Genomic DNA, 18,733 nt, shown 5'->3' with positions numbered 1-18,733 from the left:
CCAATGGCTTTCCTCCATGGTAGGCACCAGTGCTTACTTACCAAGCCATGGTCTCCCGATATGGTTGGTAGAAATTAAAACCAGGTCAGGTTGGAAGAGTCTCTCAGCAAGAGTGAGGCTGAGACCTGTTTGTTTATTGCAAGCAATCAGACTTTTTATACACTCATTAGAAACAATATAATGGTGGTTGCCAGTAAGAATACAATTGTAGTTGCCAGGCTACCATGATGTTTGCAAGTTATACAGGATATACAGAATTAATATCTAAGAATGATTGTTCTGTCAAACTTGTATATGCTTTGCTGTTCTAGAGTTTGCAAAGATACACAGGTAATCTGAATGCTTTCAGAACTGAAAGGCACAAAGTGCCCTAGGAGCCATGAGCTCTAGCCTGAAGACTCCATGATGAAGACCTCTGAAAACAGCTACACCAGGTCAACTCCATGATGCCCTGCATCTCCAAATCTCCTTTTTCTTTACATTTTAGTCTTGTTTGTAAAACCTCCTGAGTGAGGAAATCAGTGGTTACTGTTTCTTAGAGTCAAGGGCTGTTATCTGCCTGACTTTAAGAGGCAGCAATCACTGCCTTCCCATGCACCTAGACTAGGTGAAGGGGAGCGCTTTTATTTAAATGTGAGACCATGTCAGTATAGGTTTTGGTAGTTTGGGGAAGGGAATTTGATTTAGGTAGGGGTGTGTGTGTATGTGTGTGTGTATACACTCATGTATATATTTTTTCCCAGTATTTATGTCAAGAATGTTTTTATGCTTTGTTTCATTTCATTTTTTGTTTTTTTTTTTTTTTCAGACAGGGTTGCTCTGTAGTCCTGGCTGTCCTGGAACTCACTCTGTAGGCCAGGCTGGCCTTGAACTCAGAGATCCGCCTACTTCTGCCTCCCAAGTGCTGTGATTAAAGACATGCGCCACCACTGCCCGGCAAGAATGTTTTTATGTGATGTAAATAATTATCCTAGCACAAGTTAAATTCAGTGGTTTTTAATTACAGTTTTTCTTTGTAAAAAATAAATACATTAAATTTAGACCTTTGTATCACAAGAATGCAAGGGACTGTTGTATCAATTCACGATCTTGCCTACTTTCCTGTGTGGTGTATAAGCTGTCTTGCTTGTGATGACCGTTTCTATGATTGAAAGCTGAAGGACTTTCTGGGCTGTATTCTGAAGCAATGTCTCATACTGTGTTATTACTTGTGCTCTGGAGTCTTTGAGACTTGACGTTTCAATGCCCCGTTTTTTTTCCCTAGGCAATGCATGAACCATTGCAGACTTGGCAAGATGCACCATACATTTTTATCGTGCATGTTGGCATCTCGTCCTCAAAGGAACCACCAAAAGAAAATGCACTAAGTAGTCTTTTTACCAGTAAGTTCAGTTCTTGTCTTTTAAAAATATTGGTTATTTTCTATTGTTTCACACATGATCAATATGAAATGGGAAAATTAGAAATTGTTTTGTACCTGTAGGCACAATCCCCCATACTTCCAATGAATCACAGATATTGGTTTTAGTTTGGCTTTCTTGCTGTGAACTTTTTTTTTTCTTATAAAGGAAAACATTTAATTGGGGCTTGCTTACAGTTTCAGAGGTAGTCCATTATCATAGCAGAAAGCATATTGGCATACAGGCAGACATGTTTCTAGAGAAGGAGCCTGCTATGAATATTTTTAGTGTTTTGAAGTTAAATTTTCAAAACTTGAATCTCCATGTTAATACTTGGGGATTTCAAATTAATTATTGACAATTTCTTAATATCAAGAGTTTTTCTTTTTTATTTAAAGATTTACTTGACTTTTTAAAATTATGTGTTTATGTGCAATTATATCCACATGAGTCAAGGTTCCTATACTGGAGTTACAAGTGGTTGTAAGCCTCCCAACATGGGTGCTAGGATCTGAACTTGGGTCCTGTGGAAGAGGGGTTTGTACTCTGACCTGCTGAACAATCTTCCTCAAGAATTTTTTTTAATCTTACTTTCTTCTTTAACTACACAACTGAGAGTCTTTACCTGGAATTTTGTAGTAACTAGTTGTAGTTTCTCTGTGATTTCCATTTTTGGTTTTAATTTGTAATGTGTAGTTTCCTTCCCTATCCTTGCTTTCTCAGTAGAGTATTGAGTAGAAACAATGATGACAGTATCCTTGTCTTACTTTTGAATTTATTGGTAATATTGGTACATTCATTACTAAATACAATGTGTATTATAGATTTTCCCCCAGAATAGCACTTAATTGGATAAAGATGCCCTTATTTCCCAACTTACTATTTTCTTCTTCTTTTTTTAATACTAAAAAAGAAGGCTCAGTCTAATCAAAGGCTCAATTGTATATGAATTAAAATTAAAATTGTATATGACTAGATATGGTGGCTTTACCTATATAACCTAGCACTCTAGAGCCTAAGGCAAGAGAATTATAAGTTCAAGACCCAATCTGGGATACCTAGCAGGCTAAGGAGTGAGACCTTGGTTTTTTTGTTTTGTTTTGTTTTGTTTTTTGTGGGGTTTTTTTTGTTTGTTTTTTTAAAGATCATATAGGCTTTCTCCTTAGTATGTTGCTGTGCTGCATTATATTAACAGGTTTCTAGTTTGAAACCATTCTTTAATTTTTGTTTGGTCTTAACACACACTAACATACTCATATCTTCTCATTCATATACATTGTTAAATTCCTTTTGTTTATTGTTTGTATTCAAGACGCGTTTTCCTGTAATTTTATTTTTTTATTGTCACTGATTTGTCATGCAGATTATGATAATCTCATGTAGTGAATTGGAGAATGTCCCTACTTTTGTATTCTATGAAACAGTTTTAAAGAGTAAATTCACCTTTTTTCCTATGAGAGCTTTCCTGTACTACTATTACAATCTGATATCTAGACCATCGATCAGCCTGGGTAGATTTTCTCTAATAGAAGTATTTTATTCTTGTTCTCTTTTTCCTTGAATCAGAGGTGTACATGTTTTGAGAAATTCTTGATGGCTTTCAAGATTTCAAATTTGACAAGTTTTTTTTCATCATATTTCTTTACAATTATCTATTTCTTTTTACAGTCTTTAATATTGCTAGGCACATAACCCCAGCAATCAGGAGGTGGAGGCAGGAGGTCAAGGGGTTGAGGACAATCCTTGGTTACATAGTGAATTTGGAGCCAGCTTGGGGTCTTTGAGACCCTGTTACAGAACCCCAGAATGATGAGTTTGGGTGATGGCTCAGTCAGTAAGGTACTTGTTGCTGAGTTAGGATTCTTAGCTCCCAACTGAAAAGCAGGCCACAGTGGTAAACCTCTGTAATCCCAGCACAGGAAAGGCAGTCAGACCCCTGGAGCTTGCTGGCCGACCAGCATAGCTGGTGAGATCCAGGTCTGTCTCAAAAAACACGATGGAGAGTTAACTGAGGAAGCTGCCTGACGTGTGTCTCTCCTCCAAACGTGTGCATGTTTACACATAACGTGGGCATATCATATACACAGAAACCAAAATTACATAAATAATAACAGTTTTCATATTGATTTTGTCTTCTTTAGTTCATCAAATCTCCATGGAATTTTGTTTTGTTTTTATCCCAGTGGACTAGTTTTTGGCTTTGTTAATTTTCCCGACCAATTTATGTATTTCATTGGGCTTTCTTTGTGTTTTTTTGGACTTTTTGTTGATTATTATTATTTGGTTTTGTTTTGTTTTGTTTTTGACACAGGGTTTCTCTTTGTAGTCCTGGCTGGCCTGGAACTCGCTTTGAAGATCAGGTTAGCTTCGAACTCATGTAGATCCACCTACCTCTGCCTCCCAAATGCTGAAGGTAAAGGCTTGTGCCACCATACATGACTCATTGGCCTTTCTTATTTGACTTTCTTTTAGTTTTTTGTGATCCTTGTGTTGAGTCCCCGTTCAGAATGGGTTTTACTTTGCCTCATAGCGATATGGGGATAGCAGCTCTAGGTGGACCTGCTATAATTTCTGGAACTTAGAAGATATGGTTCTCAACCTTCCTAAGGCTGCAGCCCTTTAATAGCTCCTCGTGTTGTGGTGACCTCATCCATAAGACTTTTCATTGCTGCTTCATAACTATAATTTTGCTACTGTTATGAATGAATCGTAATGTAAATATCTGATGTGCAGGATATGTGATATGTGACCCCTGTGGAAGAGTTTTTTGAACCCTAAAAGGGAGTGTGACTCACAGGTTGAGAACTGCTGCTATAGGTTCACACTTTTCTAACAGGTAGCAAACAGGCAAAGAGCAGTTGCTGGCATTTATTTTCCATTTTCTCCATAGAGAAAGAGCAGAGATGCCCACTTCATTCAACTTCCTGGTTTTAGTGCTCACATGTAAACTGGCATACCTTGTTTTCATGACCAGAGTCCAACATGACTGTGGCTTCAGTTCTCTGCACTGTTCTGACTCCATCCCATTTTGATTCCTGGAAATATTTGTCTTGTTTTCACATTTAATGTCTTTTTTTTCCCCTTTTTTCTTTTTTTCCTTTTTTGTTAAAAAGCACGTATGTTGGAGGAAACACATTAAGGCATGATTTGATTAACAGTACCATCTGGAAGTCTGGAATTATCTCTGAAAGTTCTCTTCTTTCACTTTTTTTCCAGTGCTGGGATTGATGGGACGTAGTGCCCACATATACTATGCAAGTGTTGTACCCAGCCCAGATGTTTTGTTTTGTTTTTGAGACATGACCTAGCTGTATAGTCTAGGTTAGCCTCAGATTTGCAACAAATCCTCCTGCCTTAGGTTCCCAAGTGCGGGGAGTATATTCTGTGCCACCATAGTGACTTCTTTCATCTTCTCATTAAAACCTTTGATGGAGACTGGTATCCAAGTCACGCACCAAACCCAGCTAAGTCAGAGTTTGATGGAGCAATTATTTCTAGAATTTATTCAGCTCTTTTAGTGCCATTTTTAAACCATCCATCTTTTTGTTTTGTTTTTAAAGATTCATTTATTTATTGTATATGTGTATACCATTCCTCTCTTCAGACACACCAAAAAGAGGGCATCAGATCTCATTACAGATGGTTGTGAGCTACCATGTGGTTGCTAGGAATTGAACTCTGGACCTCTAGAAGAGCAGTCGGTGCTCTTAACTGCTAAGCCATCTCTCCAGCCCTGGTTTTTGCTTTTCAAAACAATGTTTCTCTGTGTAGTTGTTCTGTAGACCAGGCTGGCCTTGGACTTAGGATTATCTCTGCCTCCCAAATGCTGGAATTAAAGATGTGCTCTACCACCACCTGGCAACCATCAATCTTTTATTGTAATGTAAAAGATTGGCTCAGACTGGCTGTAAATAGCTGAGATATCCCAGAGCTCTGGATCCTCCTGCCTGTCCTCCAGGTGCTGGGATTACAGTCCTGGATCACCATGACTGGCTCAAAACAGTTAATCTTGTCATCAGTAGAGCTGCTTCAAGGAAGCAAATTTCTCTATTTTGTAGGTAACACATTTTTTGGTTCCTTAAATGGTATTTATTTAGTCAGGTTTTTGCAAAATGTTTGGTACCAAGTTTTGGGAAAAGTCAGTTCTGTTTTATAAATGGTGCTGTGCTTTGTCTGGACTTGTACACATTCTTCTTGGGTTTGTTTTGGTTTTTCATTCCTGAGTGAGGATTCTGCTTATATAACTAGGAAGCTGCCAGATTGTTTTCACATCTTATTTTACTAGGAAAGATGTATTATTTACATAGATTATTATGAAATGTGTTTTTTAAAAAATATTCTCATTTGCAAGTGACATCTACCTTGCAGGATCATAAAAAAATAAGTAAAAAAATATTAGGGAATAGTAATGATAAACAGAAGATAAGAATATTAGGACTGCACTGAAAGAAGTAGTGCACCAAGAGGGTTTGGATTTAAAGAAGGTGAAATAGCTCTGGATGGGAGCTCAGGGATGGCTTTGTGAAGCAATGCCAGTCAGTCTGGTCTTTAAAGGAAGTGAGTGTGGACCTGAGAGGGTCAGTCTGTAAAGTGTTGACCACGAGGAGGACCTGAGTCTTAAAAATAACAACCAACTAAACAAAAAGACTGGACCATGAATGAACTCGAAGAATAATTTATCATTTTCAAAAGTTACTACATGTAATGCATTTTTCACCATGATTGAAGTGCTTAAAAGTGAGTGATGAAAGTTTTACCAATTTCATTTTAAAATAAACACTAATCGGGTTTTATTTGATTATTGAATATATCAAATTAATTGAGATGTGTGTTTTGCCAGTGACTGTTGAAGTAAAGGGTCCCTATGAATACCTTACTCTTGAAGACTACCCACTGATGATTGTAAGTCAACATGTCTTTTTAACCTTGGCAATAAATTAATTTAGCATGAAATTGTCTGTTTTATAGCAGTATCACATTCAAGGATTGTCCCAGTGCCATTCAGAAAATATTACTTGAGATTTTGGTGTTAACTTTTTAAATTAGATTTTCTTATTTTACATTTTCATTGTAAGTGGTTTGCCTGTTCTGTTGTGTACTATATGAGAATCTAGTGCCGGCAGAGATTAGACAAAGGCATTGGGTCCCCTGGAACTGCAGTTGAGGCTGGTTGTGAGCCCCTAGGTGCATGCTGGGAACTCAATCTAGATCCTCTGCAAGAACAACAGTTGTTTCTAACTGCTGAGACATCTAGCCAGCCCTTAACTTCTTACTAGACAGTGACCTTGAGAGAGTTTGTGTAGCCCTGTGGGACCACTTTATCTGTGAGATGAAAATGTCAGTGACTGTTGTGGCCTGGAGAGAATCTCAGCGGCCCTCTGACAGCTTACATTTGGGCTCTAGAGCAGTATATACCTAGCTCTGAGCCAGCTTACAGTGACTAAAGCATACATCATCTTCTTAATGTGAGAGTGCAGAGCACATAGGCCTGTGCTGAGGACCTTGGTCTATCTGCAGACTTGTGTTCATGATTCCTCTCTCTTTCCTTGCCTCTACTAGTTTTCTTCCCTAGTTGTGTTCCTTGAGTCCTGACTCTACATCCCAGCTTGTCAGGCCTGTGTTTGCCTTCACTGTTGTCTTCATTTTATCACTGGATTGTGAGCTGAAAAGGCCCAGTCAGTGCAGGGAACAGACACTTTTGAGGATGGATTTTCCTGTATTCTGCCTCTAGACTACATCATTCTAGCTCTAGACTATGTCATTCTTTCTTATTTATTAGTATTACATGCTAGAGATAGTTATTTTTCAAAGAGAAGGTAGAAACTGAGGGGTTTTTTTATTTATTGTATGTTGATTTTAAATCTGAATACTTTGTTCTTGCCCCTAATTCTGCTTTTTATTTCATTCCCAATTGAATAACAGTTTTTCATGGTGATGTGTATTGTGTACGTACTATTTGGTGTTCTCTGGCTGGCATGGTCTGCCTGCTACTGGAGAGATCTCCTGAGAATTCAATTTTGGATTGGTGCTGTCATCTTTCTTGGAATGTTTGAGAAAGCTGTGTTTTATGCAGAATTTCAGAATATCCGATACAAAGGAGAATCTGGTATGTTTTAAAAGGTGCCATTTTAAAAATTATATTTGTTTATTTTGTGTACATGTGTGGGTTCCTGTGCATGGCATGCCTGTGGAGGTCAGAGAACACTTCTGGGATCAGATCTTTCTTCACCATGTGTCCTGGGCATTGAACTCAGGTTGTCAGGTTTGACCTTAGGGACCTTTACCCACTGAACCATCTTACCAGACCCAAATTTCCCCCCTCCTTTAAGGTTTATATTTTTAAATGATCTATATGTGAGCGGATGGATGGTATATTACATGTACATGAGTGCAGGTGCCTGTGGGGGCCATAGGGATCAGATCCCCATGGCACCAGAGCAGCAGTTTTGGGTCACCCGGTTGTAGGTGCTGGGGACCAAACTCAAGTCCTTTGCAATAGCACTACAAACTGCTGAACCATGCATCTCTCCAGCCCCGTATTTACCACTTTTTGATGCTGAATTAGGTGCATCCCAACTTCTCTCAAGTCAGTGGTGGTTACATAGGTCTGCCTTTCAGTTACTTTTAAAATGACCAAAACAGAATCATTGATATTGTGAGTTTTCCTTTTAATTTTGTATTTCAGGAGTAAAGTACAAAAATTTGTATGATACAAAAATAATTGTGTTGAAACACAGAAAAGTGTCCCTGTAAGGAATGATTATCATATTTCTTAAAACTCAGTTGTGGTTGATAACCAAGGCACCACTAAAAAAGAAAGAAAACATGGCCAAGTTAATTGTAAGATGCCCCTGATTTCAAGACACATAGATATTTGCACCTGTGTCTTTGGGGGTGCATCTAAGACCTGGTAAAATACAGTAATGCCAAGAAAATGGGAAAGTTCTTATGGTTTAGTAAGGTTGACTGGTAATTGCAAAAATATTTGGTATGGTAGTTTATTGAAATAGTTTTAATTTTCTTTCTGACTGTTACTAATTATTGTTGCAAGATATGCTAATAAGGTCTTCCCTGGGTCTTTGGAGAGACTGAAAATAGGTGTAAGGTTGAAAACTGTGTACATGCACTAGAATGTATGTGTGTGCTTTTCTATAGCCATAGTTCAGTTTGGAAAAAAAAGTGCAGGGGGAATTCCCTCAGTACTACAAACTTTCTGTGTAGGGTAAGTCTGCTAAGGTTTAGGGAAGTTGGGTGAGGTGATGAATTGAGCATACCTAGACTGTTGTGCTCACGACTGAGTTCATTAGTGATATTAGCCATATGCTTATAGAAATTGTACAAGAGATATTCTCTCTTTAGTAGGTCTGATACTGTGTTCATTCTGAAAAGTAGTAGAGACCTACACTCTAGTACTTGGATTGTGCATTTGGTTGAACTGGAGTATAGTGCTATTTCTCTCTTTCTTACAGTTCAGGATGCCTTGGTCCTTGCAGAGCTGCTCTCAGCAGTGAAACGCTCACTGGCTCGCACCCTGGTCATCATAGTCAGTCTGGGATATGGCATAGTCAAGTGAGTATCTGCTTCTGAAGGAAATGCTGTCTAAACAGTGCTGGTTCTGAAAAGAAAGAATAATGAAAGAAGTAGTGAGATAGGAAAAAATGTCTGAAGTTTTATAGCAGTTTAAGTGTTAAGAAATGCTACTTTTTATCTTCCTAAAAACTCACAGTGCATCTGCAGAAAGACTGCAGTGGAGGAAATAATGTAGAAAACCAAACTTTTACAGTGAACTCTGTTGGTGACCATGTGAAATGTTTTTGCAAATTATATTTATAAAAATATTTATTTTATGTTTATGGATATTTTGTGCGTGCACACGCACACGCGCACACACACACACACACACACACCTGTATCTGTCTGTCTGTCTGTCTGTCTTTTTGTGAGGATACCTAGAACTGGAGTTTCATATGATTGTGAGCCGCCATGAAAATGCTGGGAATCAAACTCAGGGTTCTGCAAGATAAGTGTTCTAGACGATTGAGCATCTCTTCTTTATCCCACAAATAAGATTGTTTTTTTAATGAAAAGAATATTCTTACTGTAATTGTTTAAAAATGTTTAATTTTTTTAGTTAAAACAATTATTGACCCTATCTGAAAAAAACAACAAAAATTTCCCCAACGTGCAGTACTGTAGTCATGGTGTACATTGCTCCTTGCAGTGTTCTCATCAAGTTCTTTCTAAACCAGAAAATACTGAGCACCTCCATATACAGGCACTTGTTGTAGGCCCCTGCTGTACAACAAGTGGAAGATTTGGGGCTTACAGTTGTGGAGGAAGAGAACACAGGCAAAATTAAAGTAAATGAGTTAAATATCTAATATACGGTGAAAGGTACTGTAGTTCACAGGAAAGGGCATAAGGAATGCCAGGCAGGAGTTGGAACTTGGAGCTGTAAATAGGGCGGCCCGGGAAAGCTTCACTTAGTGACCTCCAAGCAAAGATTTGAGTAAAGTCTGTCTGGAGAAAGATTCTGAGGTGTGATTGGATCCTGTGCATGCTTTGAAGGTGGAATACTGGAGTTTCATGATGGTTACCTGTGGGATGTGACTGAGAAGAGGAACTGGGATGAGGCCAACTTCTGGTCTACGCCCAGGGCAGGAAAGAACTGCCATTTTCTTAGGTCCAGGAAGATGAAGGAATTGGCTTGGCACAATGGCAAGCTTAGGAGGTTGGCAGATAACTAGTGGAGTGAGGCCAGGGCCAAGGTAGAAGCTTGTAGTCATCAAGATGTAGGTGTTACTTAAATCATGACACTGCACATGGTTACCACGGAAGTGAATCTGGAGAAAGGGTTAAAGACTGGGGATTGGTGTATTCTGTTATTTAAATGTCAGTGCCATTAGTAGAGTAGCTGAGGGAATTGAAGACAGTGTTCCAAGGAGGAGACTTTTTGTTTTGTTTTGTTTTGTTTTGTTTTGTTTTGTTTTGTTTTGTTTTGTTTTCGAGACAGGGTTTCTCTGTGTAGCCCTGGCTATCCTGGAACTCACTCTGTAGACCAGGCTGGCCTTGAACTCAGAAAACCGTCTGCCTCTGCCTCCTAAGTGCTGGGCTTAAAGGCGTGCACCACCACCTCCCGGCTCAAGGAGGAGTTCTTACTGGAATCAGATGATCAGAATCAACTGTTGCTTCAATGAATGAAGAGTGTTAATGACCATAGCAAGAACAGTTTGGGGGAAGTGGTGGGGACAGAAGCTATCTCTTTCGAGACTAGGAGAGGGATAGTCCAAAGATACAAGTAGAGTAAGAGTTTAATGGCTAAAATTTTATTTAAATATTTATGTCTTTACATGTCATAGAGATTTCTTGAATGTTGGACTGACAAGAGCATGTATGGAGGGCAATCTGGGACTTGGTTTTCTCCTTCATCCTTGTGGATTCTGGGGATTAAACTCAGATTAAACCTTGGCAGCAAGTTCATTTATCTGCTGAGCCATCTCACTAGCTGCATGGGTTTTTGTTTGTTTTGAAAGTCTTTGTTTTTTAAAAAACATACACAAATAGTTATATTGTTTATATTTTTTTTACTAGACAGTGTGAAGGGATGGAAAATGAGTGGGGTGGAACTAGCCATAGACTGGTTGTTATTAAGACTGGGCGACAGGCTTTTTTATTGGGGTTTTTTTATACTGTTGAATGCTTCAAATTTCTCATGTGTGTTTGTATGTGTATGTTAGTGTATGTGTATTGTGAGAGTGTGTATATGTGTATGTGTGTGTATTGTGAATGTGTGTGTGCATTATATGTATGTGTATCAGTGAGTGTGTGTCAGTGAGTGTGTATACGTGTGCGTATTTGTGAGTGTGGGTGTGTTTTACAATAACAAGGGGACAGATCTTGAGTTCTAGTATTTTTTGTCATCATTTATAACCAGACAGTCAGGAGTGGTTTTTCTCCTTTCAGGAGCATGTTATTCCTGAGTTGGTGCTCTGTTCTCTCTGCCTCTGGTGCTGTTACTTAGTATGTTACTTCTGTAATCAATTGGTTGTTTCTTTGCTTCCTTTTTAGGCCTCGCCTTGGAGTCACTCTTCACAAGGTTGTGGTGGCAGGGGCACTTTATCTTTTATTCTCTGGCATGGAAGGAGTCCTCAGAGTTACAGGGGTCAGTATTGTTTAGAATGAATTACTTACTTATTTTTTTCTTAGTCTGAGTTTTTGTGGTCAGTTAGTGTCCTAATTCTATCTTGAGTCAGCAGGTGGCTGTTAATGGACTGCTCTGTTGCCCGTGGGCTCTGACTTCAATAGACATTCAGGTTGAACATCCTGTTCTTGAGTGAAGTGGGAAGGGAACAGGAGTGCTTCACATTTCAGAGTGTTTTGGTTGTAGTGAATGTTTGCATAGACCATTTTTTGGTTGAGTGTCCTTTAATCTAAAAATTCAACATCCTAAAATTTAAAATCTGAAAACTTTTTGCATTGTTGTGGGCTTAGGGTTTTGAATTAAGGATACTCATCTTGTATAACTCAAATTTTCTAATCTTATTTATTAGAGCTTGATAAATTTAGTATATGAGCTGTAATGTATGTATGTATGTATGTATGTATGTATGTATGTATGTGTGTGTGTGTGTGTATATATATATTTCCACCCACCCCCAGATTGGTAATTGTTTGGTTTATTTCCCCCATTTACTAGCTCATCTAGTCAAAAGCAACAGGGTTCTCTATTTACCCAGACTTAAGGTTTGAAACTTAAATGCAATTAAGTTTTACATAGTCCATTGCCAAGGAAGAAGTGGGCTTCCTGGGCCATTTCAGTTATTTTGCTTGTTAAAAAAAAGTCAGGTTGTCATAACCCGTTAGATTCAAGTGCTAAGTTTTTTTTATTTTGTTTTGTTTTGTTTTTGTTTTTTTTTTTTGTTTTTTTGGATTTTTGGATTTTGTTTTTTTGTGGCATGGTTTCTCTGTATAGCTCTGGCTGTCCTGGAACTCACTCTGTAGACCAGGCTGGCCTCAAACTTAGAAATCCACCTGCCTCTGCCTCCCAAGTGCTGGGGTTACAGGCGTGTGCCACCACTGCCCGGCTAAGTGCTAAGTTCTGTACACTCAGGAAAACTGAGTGTATTTAGTTTTACAACAGTTCCCCGTCCATACAATACTTAATAATTGTAATGTGCTTTTCAAACTACACTGTACCATGCCCTGCCCTCTGAGTATAGTCTCTTTAGACATTGAGCAATTCTAACCCTCTGTCAATTTCACTTTCTCTCCTCTACCATTACTATAGTATTTTTCTTACTCATTGGCTCTGATAGTAAGCCTGGCCCTCTCTGCAATTGATGCCTGTATTATTTTATGGATATCCTTTAATAATTCTCTGGTGATTGTGTTGTTAGAATTATATACGAAATATCTTAGATACAGACTTACAGAAACTAAGAATGTTGTTTTGCGGAAAGGTCATTACTTATATTTTAGAGTAAACTATTATTAGTAACATTTCATTATGTTACTCTGAGAATCAATAATTCTTAGTATGTTAATGTTGTAATAATTATTTAAAATGTGAGAGATACCTTTTTAAGATTTTAGTCTAAAAATAATAGTAGGAAATCAAGATGGGATAGGGTGATAAACACAAGGACTTTTTTTATGGTGTCCTCACATGGGAACTGCATGCTATCTGCAGGTGTGTAAGAAGGGCTGAGTGTTGGCTAGCCCTTGTGTTTTTCTTGGGTTCAGATGCAGACTCATTCCTGCTGACTGTGTAAATGCAGAGCCATGTGCTGGTCTCTCCTCCTGCTCTATTCATCTGTTTTCTTCCTCTTTTTCCTTGTCTGCAGGCCCAGACTGATCTTGCTTCCTTGGCCTTTATACCCTTGGCTTTCCTAGACACTGCCCTGTGCTGGTGGATATCCTTCTCATTGGCTTGTTTGGTGGCCATTCATTTTCTCCTCCTGGAGATGGGCTTCCATTAATCTTTCTGTTGATTTCTCCTTGGTCTGGGAAATGGTTTATTTTATATGTGAATGGCCTGAGAGCTCAGGTAAGCAGTTCTGTTTTTTTGTATTGTTGCTCTTAAAATCACAAAATGTGGTTGCTAAGCACAAGATAAAACCTCTGCCTTCTCTTTTTAAAATGGACCTTGATTTTGGGTTTGTTCTTTGTATTAGAATCATTGGCTGCTCTGATTTTGCTTTTTCTTTTAGTCTCTAGCAATTATGAAATTCTTTGATACCTGTGAAAAGAATTTGAACCCTGAGATGTGTTTAGGAACTTTTTAAGGGTTTGATCCTCCCTGTCTCATAACTAGGAAGGCAGGTTTCAGCCCCTGAAGGGTGAGTTTGTTCTTTCACCTAGAACCTGCCTATCACTCTTGAGAAAAGATGTTGATTGAGTCACAAAGTGACAGCAGATAAATTCTATTCCTGTTCCTTAAACATTTGTGTAGTAGGGAGTTGACCTCTTGGGTTCAAGTTTTTGGAATTTATCTTGTGCGGGTATTTTAAATTTGGTTTGTCTTTATATGTATGAGCATATATGTGCAATCATGCAACATTTTTGTCCTGATAGGTTGTGATGGATGTAAAAAGCATAATGAGTGGGGCGATGGTGGTGCACGCCTTTAATCCCAGCACTTGAAAGGTAGAGGCAGTCAGATCTCAAGATCAAAGTTCAAGGCCAGCCAGGGATACACAGAGAAATCCTGTCTCAGAGGAAAAATATGAACAAAATTATAATTTTGCAAATTTTAGTAGATTGCCGTATAGTAAAAAAGACTGAAATCAGGTGTCTCAGTCCAGACCAGTATCTACCAAGTACTGTGATCCTTGAGTACTGGAAGAGGAGAGGATAAAGTGGGCTTAGAATCTGGGAGAGCTCTGACAGGCACAGTGAGCTCCAGCTCCCTTCATCTTTCTTTGTTTCTTTGTTTGTTTCTTTGTTTGTTCCTTCCTTCCCTTCCCTTCTTCTCCTCCTCCTCCTCCTCCTCCTCCTCCTCCTCCTCATTATTTAATTTTTTTCGAGACAGGGTTTCTCTTTGTAGCCCTGGCTGTCCTGGAACTCACTCTGTAGACCAGGCTGGCCTCGAACTCAGAAATCCGCCTGCCTCTGCCTCCCAGAGTGCTGGGATACAGGCATGTGCCATCACCGTCCCTTCATTTTTCTTAATGTTTTTTATTTTTCAAGATTTAAATTTTAATTGTGTGTATATGTGTACATTGTGCACATGAGTACATTGCTTGCAGAGGCCAGAAAAGGGGTGCTGGATCCCCTTGGATTGGAGTTGCCAGCTATTGTGAGATGCCTGATGTGAGGGCTGGCAACCCTAACCCTGGTCTTCTAGAGCGGCATGTAGACTTACCTGCTGAGCCGGCTCTCCAGACCCTTTATATTTTATTTTTAAAACTTGATTTGTTAAGGTGGGGAATGCATGCCACCGTGCACATATGAAGGAAGGTCAGAGTGTGTCTTTCTAGAAAGTTCTGTCCTTCACCTCACCTTGTGTGACTTCTGGGGTGGAGCTCAGCTTGTCAGGCTGGGTTGCTGCGTGGCAAAGCATCTCTACAGCAGAGCCTTCTCAGCCCTGGTGCCTTCATTTTTCTGACTGCTTAGGCATGAGAGTAGCATCATCTGTGGCAGTCATCACTTCCCTTTTGTTTTCCCGTGGGAGCTCCTACTTGGGAATAGAGTTCTTAAAATGAAGCCTCACTGCTTTGGTAGCTGACTGACCTGAGGTCCTCAGACAGTTGGGTCCTCTTACTTAGTTCACTGTAGTGTGTGCAGCTGGTGGTGCTACTTGGAGACTGAGTATAGGACTCTGGAAGACTGTGGGCAAGGTGTGATGGTGATTAGCTGGGTCAGAGAGGACAGGAATACCCACTTACACGGAAATGGTGTCAGCCTGCCCTGTGCAGGTTACTTACTTTATCATTTCCATTGTTGGTTTCATCTTTTACAGTTTTTCTAGCAAGCCTATATTTTCCCTTGTTTCCATGTATTTTTCCTCTTATTTCTTCATTCTCATCCTCATTCTGTAATTTTTTCATCTTATTGAAATGATTATTTGCTTATTAGTTACAGTGAGGTTGTAGTATTTGTGAGAATAAGAGTTGTAAGTCTTTGGGATCTGTAACTTTACAAGTATGATCCTAGATTCTCAACCGGAGGATTAATTTACTTACCATTTTGAATGTTTAATTCCTTGACTTGCAAACACATATTCATTAGCTTGACTCAAACCATGAAGCTATTAAAACTTCGGAGGAACATTGTAAAGCTCTCTTTGTACCGACATTTCACCAATACGCTTATCTTGGCAGTGGCGGGTAAGTTTGGACTGTTTTAAATGTTGCGTCATGATCCTGTGGTTTCCTTTAGAACAGAAATTATCTTTATTTTTTTATTTGTATGGTGTTTGCCTGCATGTGTCTGTGCACCACATCTGTACCTGATGCAACCACTGGAACTGGAGTTATGAGCAGTTGTAAGCCTCCATGTGGGTGCTAATAACTGAACCTGGGTTCTCTGGAAAAGCAACCAGTGCTCTTAACATCTAAGCCAGAACAGAAGTTCTTAGCCCGAGATCCATTGGTAGTTAGAGAAAGTCTTGTTTTTCATTCAAGGAAAGCAGTCATAGTTCCGGTACTTTAAAATATTTATGATTGTTTTTTAAAAAAGATTAAGAGTAGGAGAGATGGCTTTGCCAAATGCTTGCTGTGTAAGTGTAAGGACAAATTTGGATCCCTGGTCCTCGTATTCAGAAGCCAGGTGTGGGATTAGAGAGATGGCTTAATAGAGTACTGCCACATAAACCCGAAGACCTTAGTTCAAATCCCGGGACCAATGTTAAAAAGCCAGTCTTGGTGGTAATCCTAAAGCTAGGAAGGCAGAAACAAGAGAGTCCCTGGAGCCCGCTGGTCAGTCTTCCCAAATTGGTCAACTATGAGTCTTCCCAATCAGTGAGCTCTTTCAGTCAAAAAATAAGTTAGAGAAGGAAAAAATTATTTTAATAATGCTGGCAAGAGCCATAGAGTCTACTAGCTATTGTTCTAATTCCTAGCATTACTGAAGTAGCCAAATGATAAAGGCAAAATGATTGCAAAACTGTATTTACAGACAATGTTAATAGTATGTATTATGGGCCTTGACGATGGTAGGTGTTTAATAAATTTTAATTAAAAATAACTAAGTGATAGTAGTGTTTGGGGGTCAGGAATATGGAATTGTTTTATTCAAGATCAGTGAATGTAATTGGGTTATAAACTGCCATTCATGATCTGATCAGGTTTTTCATTTCCTACTAGCATCTATTGTGTTCATCATCTGGACGACCATGAAGTTCAGAATAGTGACTTGCCAGTCGGTATGTTATAAATAGTGCCATTATGAGTATGATCTTGGTGATTATATTATAGTTCACAATTCTTAGAATGTGTAAGAATTTAGGGCTTGGGTTCGACTCCTAAGTAGTCTGTGCTGTCATATGTGTGATATACTTGTTTGTTTGTTTATTGGTCCTAGGGATTGAACCCAGGCCCTTTTGCATTCTAGGCAGGAGCTTTGCCACTAAGCCACACCCCCAGCCCCTATGGGCATGTTTTATATGACCATGCTTATCATAGAAGAGACTTTTGTGGATGCCACAGCCTGTCATAATGCAAGCTTGCCTTAACTCAGACTCTCAGGAAGTACTGAGCGCCACGTGTGAAAGATGCTCATCTGAGGAAAGCTGTGTTCTTTAAATGTGGACAGAGACAGTGGACTGCAGGGTTTCTGTGGAGAGGCAGTGCTCTCTTGGTCACACTGACAAATGACAAAAGGTTATTATAAAATTGGCAATAGGACCAGACATGATGTCATACACTTTTAATCCCAGCAGGGGGATTAGGAATTTAGTCTAAACTGGGTGTAGGGGTGCACAGCTTTATTTTCAGCACTTAGGACACAGAGACAGGCAGATACCTGAGTTAGAGGCCAGGCTGGTTCCTCATATATGTTATAATTTAAAAATTGTCATCCAAACGTTATTTTCCCTGAGGATTCTGGGAGCTGTGACACCTTGACAGGTACTCTGCAGTGTGCTGGCACATTTGCTCTAGCCACAATAAGTATGACAAAGTAAGAAACTACTTTTTTTCCAAGTTGATAGCCCTAGTACTTGCCAGGCGTCTAGCAAAATAGCTCTTAGTAAACACAGCTTCTGTGTATAACTAAGGGATTTTTGTTCTATGCCGAGGGTTGTGAACAGTGATAGTATACATAAAGTACTGTACATTCCCTCTATTGCAGGACTGGCGGGAGCTGTGGGTAGACGATGCCATTTGGAGATTGCTGTTTTCCATGATCCTCTTTGTCATCATGATTCTCTGGCGACCATCAGCAAATAACCAGAGGTACTTGGGCTCTTTCTAATTACCCTGCTACCAGAATAACCCCTGTCAGATGGGGTGGCATATTAGGGAAGCTATCAGGACTGTGTTGCATAGTAGAGATGGGTAGACACACTTCTTCAGGTCTTCTGTTAACTTGCTTTGTAATTCTTATAAGGACCAGTAGGCACAAGACATCCCAAGAACAAGTTCTCAGCACAAAGGAGATTTATTTGCCCAGAGGGACACAGGGCAGGGAATAAGAGGCTGAGGGGTGAATAATAAGGGAACAAAGGAGAAAGGGCATGGATATTTGTCCTGGAGGACTGTATAAAGAAGAGACCGGTGATGCCCATAGGAAAATAGTGGTATATAAAAGTAAAAGAGGAAACCCCATGTTAGGATGGGGTTTTTTTTTGTTTTTTTTTGTTTTTTGTTTTTTGTTTTTTGATTGGACAGATTAATTAGGGTAAGGGTAGCCACAAGGGGGCTTTTGATTGCTAGACTTCAGTACTTTGATAGCCAGACCTTGGTTGTAAGCTTCAGGAAGAGGAAGTAGCCAAATAAGGGAGTAGAACTTGGGTGGTTATTAGTGTTAGGAATGTAATCTAACGTTATTAGCATATTAGCAAGGAAGAGGAAGGCGTCCAGAGCCCTGGTTGTCGTCCTCTGGCCTTCTAGAGCTCTTCAGTTCTGGCATCCTGTCTCTTTTATGTCTGAGCTTTTAGTTTCCTTTTTTATAGCTACTTAGAGTCTGTTTCAACTATGACAGCATCTTAGACTATAACTAATTGGTTTAGATAAATACAGGGGAAAATAGTTGAGAAACTGTCTCTAGTCCTTGTCTAGCTTACAGTGATGATGGGGTGAGATGAAGGCTGTTACTGACTCTGGAGTTTAGGCCATCATGTAATGTATTTGTTCAGTGCAGGCAAATCCTCGCTAGGGGCTTCCCCGACATCA

At 39.4% G+C, this 18,733-nt stretch overlaps 1 protein-coding gene across 7 annotated transcripts in view; it reads left to right on the top strand.

Annotated features, from left to right (window-relative positions):
* Window positions 1-18,733, top strand: part of Tmem87a (transmembrane protein 87A) — a 45,086-nt gene that overhangs the window by 15,460 nt on the left and 10,893 nt on the right. For 3 of the 7 annotated variants that reach the window (XM_052183329.1, XM_052183328.1, XM_052183334.1), the window contains 10 exons: window positions 1,265-1,382; window positions 3,712-3,813; window positions 6,241-6,302; window positions 7,323-7,506; window positions 8,870-8,969; window positions 11,469-11,562; window positions 12,688-12,763; window positions 15,623-15,727; window positions 16,706-16,764; window positions 17,691-17,794. In XM_052183329.1, the coding sequence (XP_052039289.1) occupies window positions 1,265-1,382; window positions 3,712-3,813; window positions 6,241-6,302; window positions 7,323-7,506; window positions 8,870-8,969; window positions 11,469-11,562; window positions 12,688-12,763; window positions 15,623-15,727; window positions 16,706-16,764; window positions 17,691-17,794 (1,004 nt within the window). Of the gene's footprint in view, window positions 1-1,264; window positions 1,383-3,711; window positions 3,814-6,240; window positions 6,303-7,322; window positions 7,507-8,869; window positions 8,970-11,468; window positions 11,563-12,687; window positions 12,764-13,243; window positions 13,317-15,622; window positions 15,728-16,705; window positions 16,765-17,690; window positions 17,795-18,733 lie in introns of all 7 variants that reach the window. The other 4 variants (XM_052183336.1, XM_052183333.1, XM_052183330.1 and 1 more) reach the window with 3 other exon arrangements.

This window comes from Apodemus sylvaticus, chromosome 5, assembly GCF_947179515.1.
Source record: "Apodemus sylvaticus chromosome 5, mApoSyl1.1, whole genome shotgun sequence".
In the NCBI taxonomy this organism is placed as follows: Eukaryota; Metazoa; Chordata; class Mammalia; order Rodentia; family Muridae; genus Apodemus; species Apodemus sylvaticus.
This window is presented reverse-complemented; position numbering and strand designations above follow the sequence as displayed.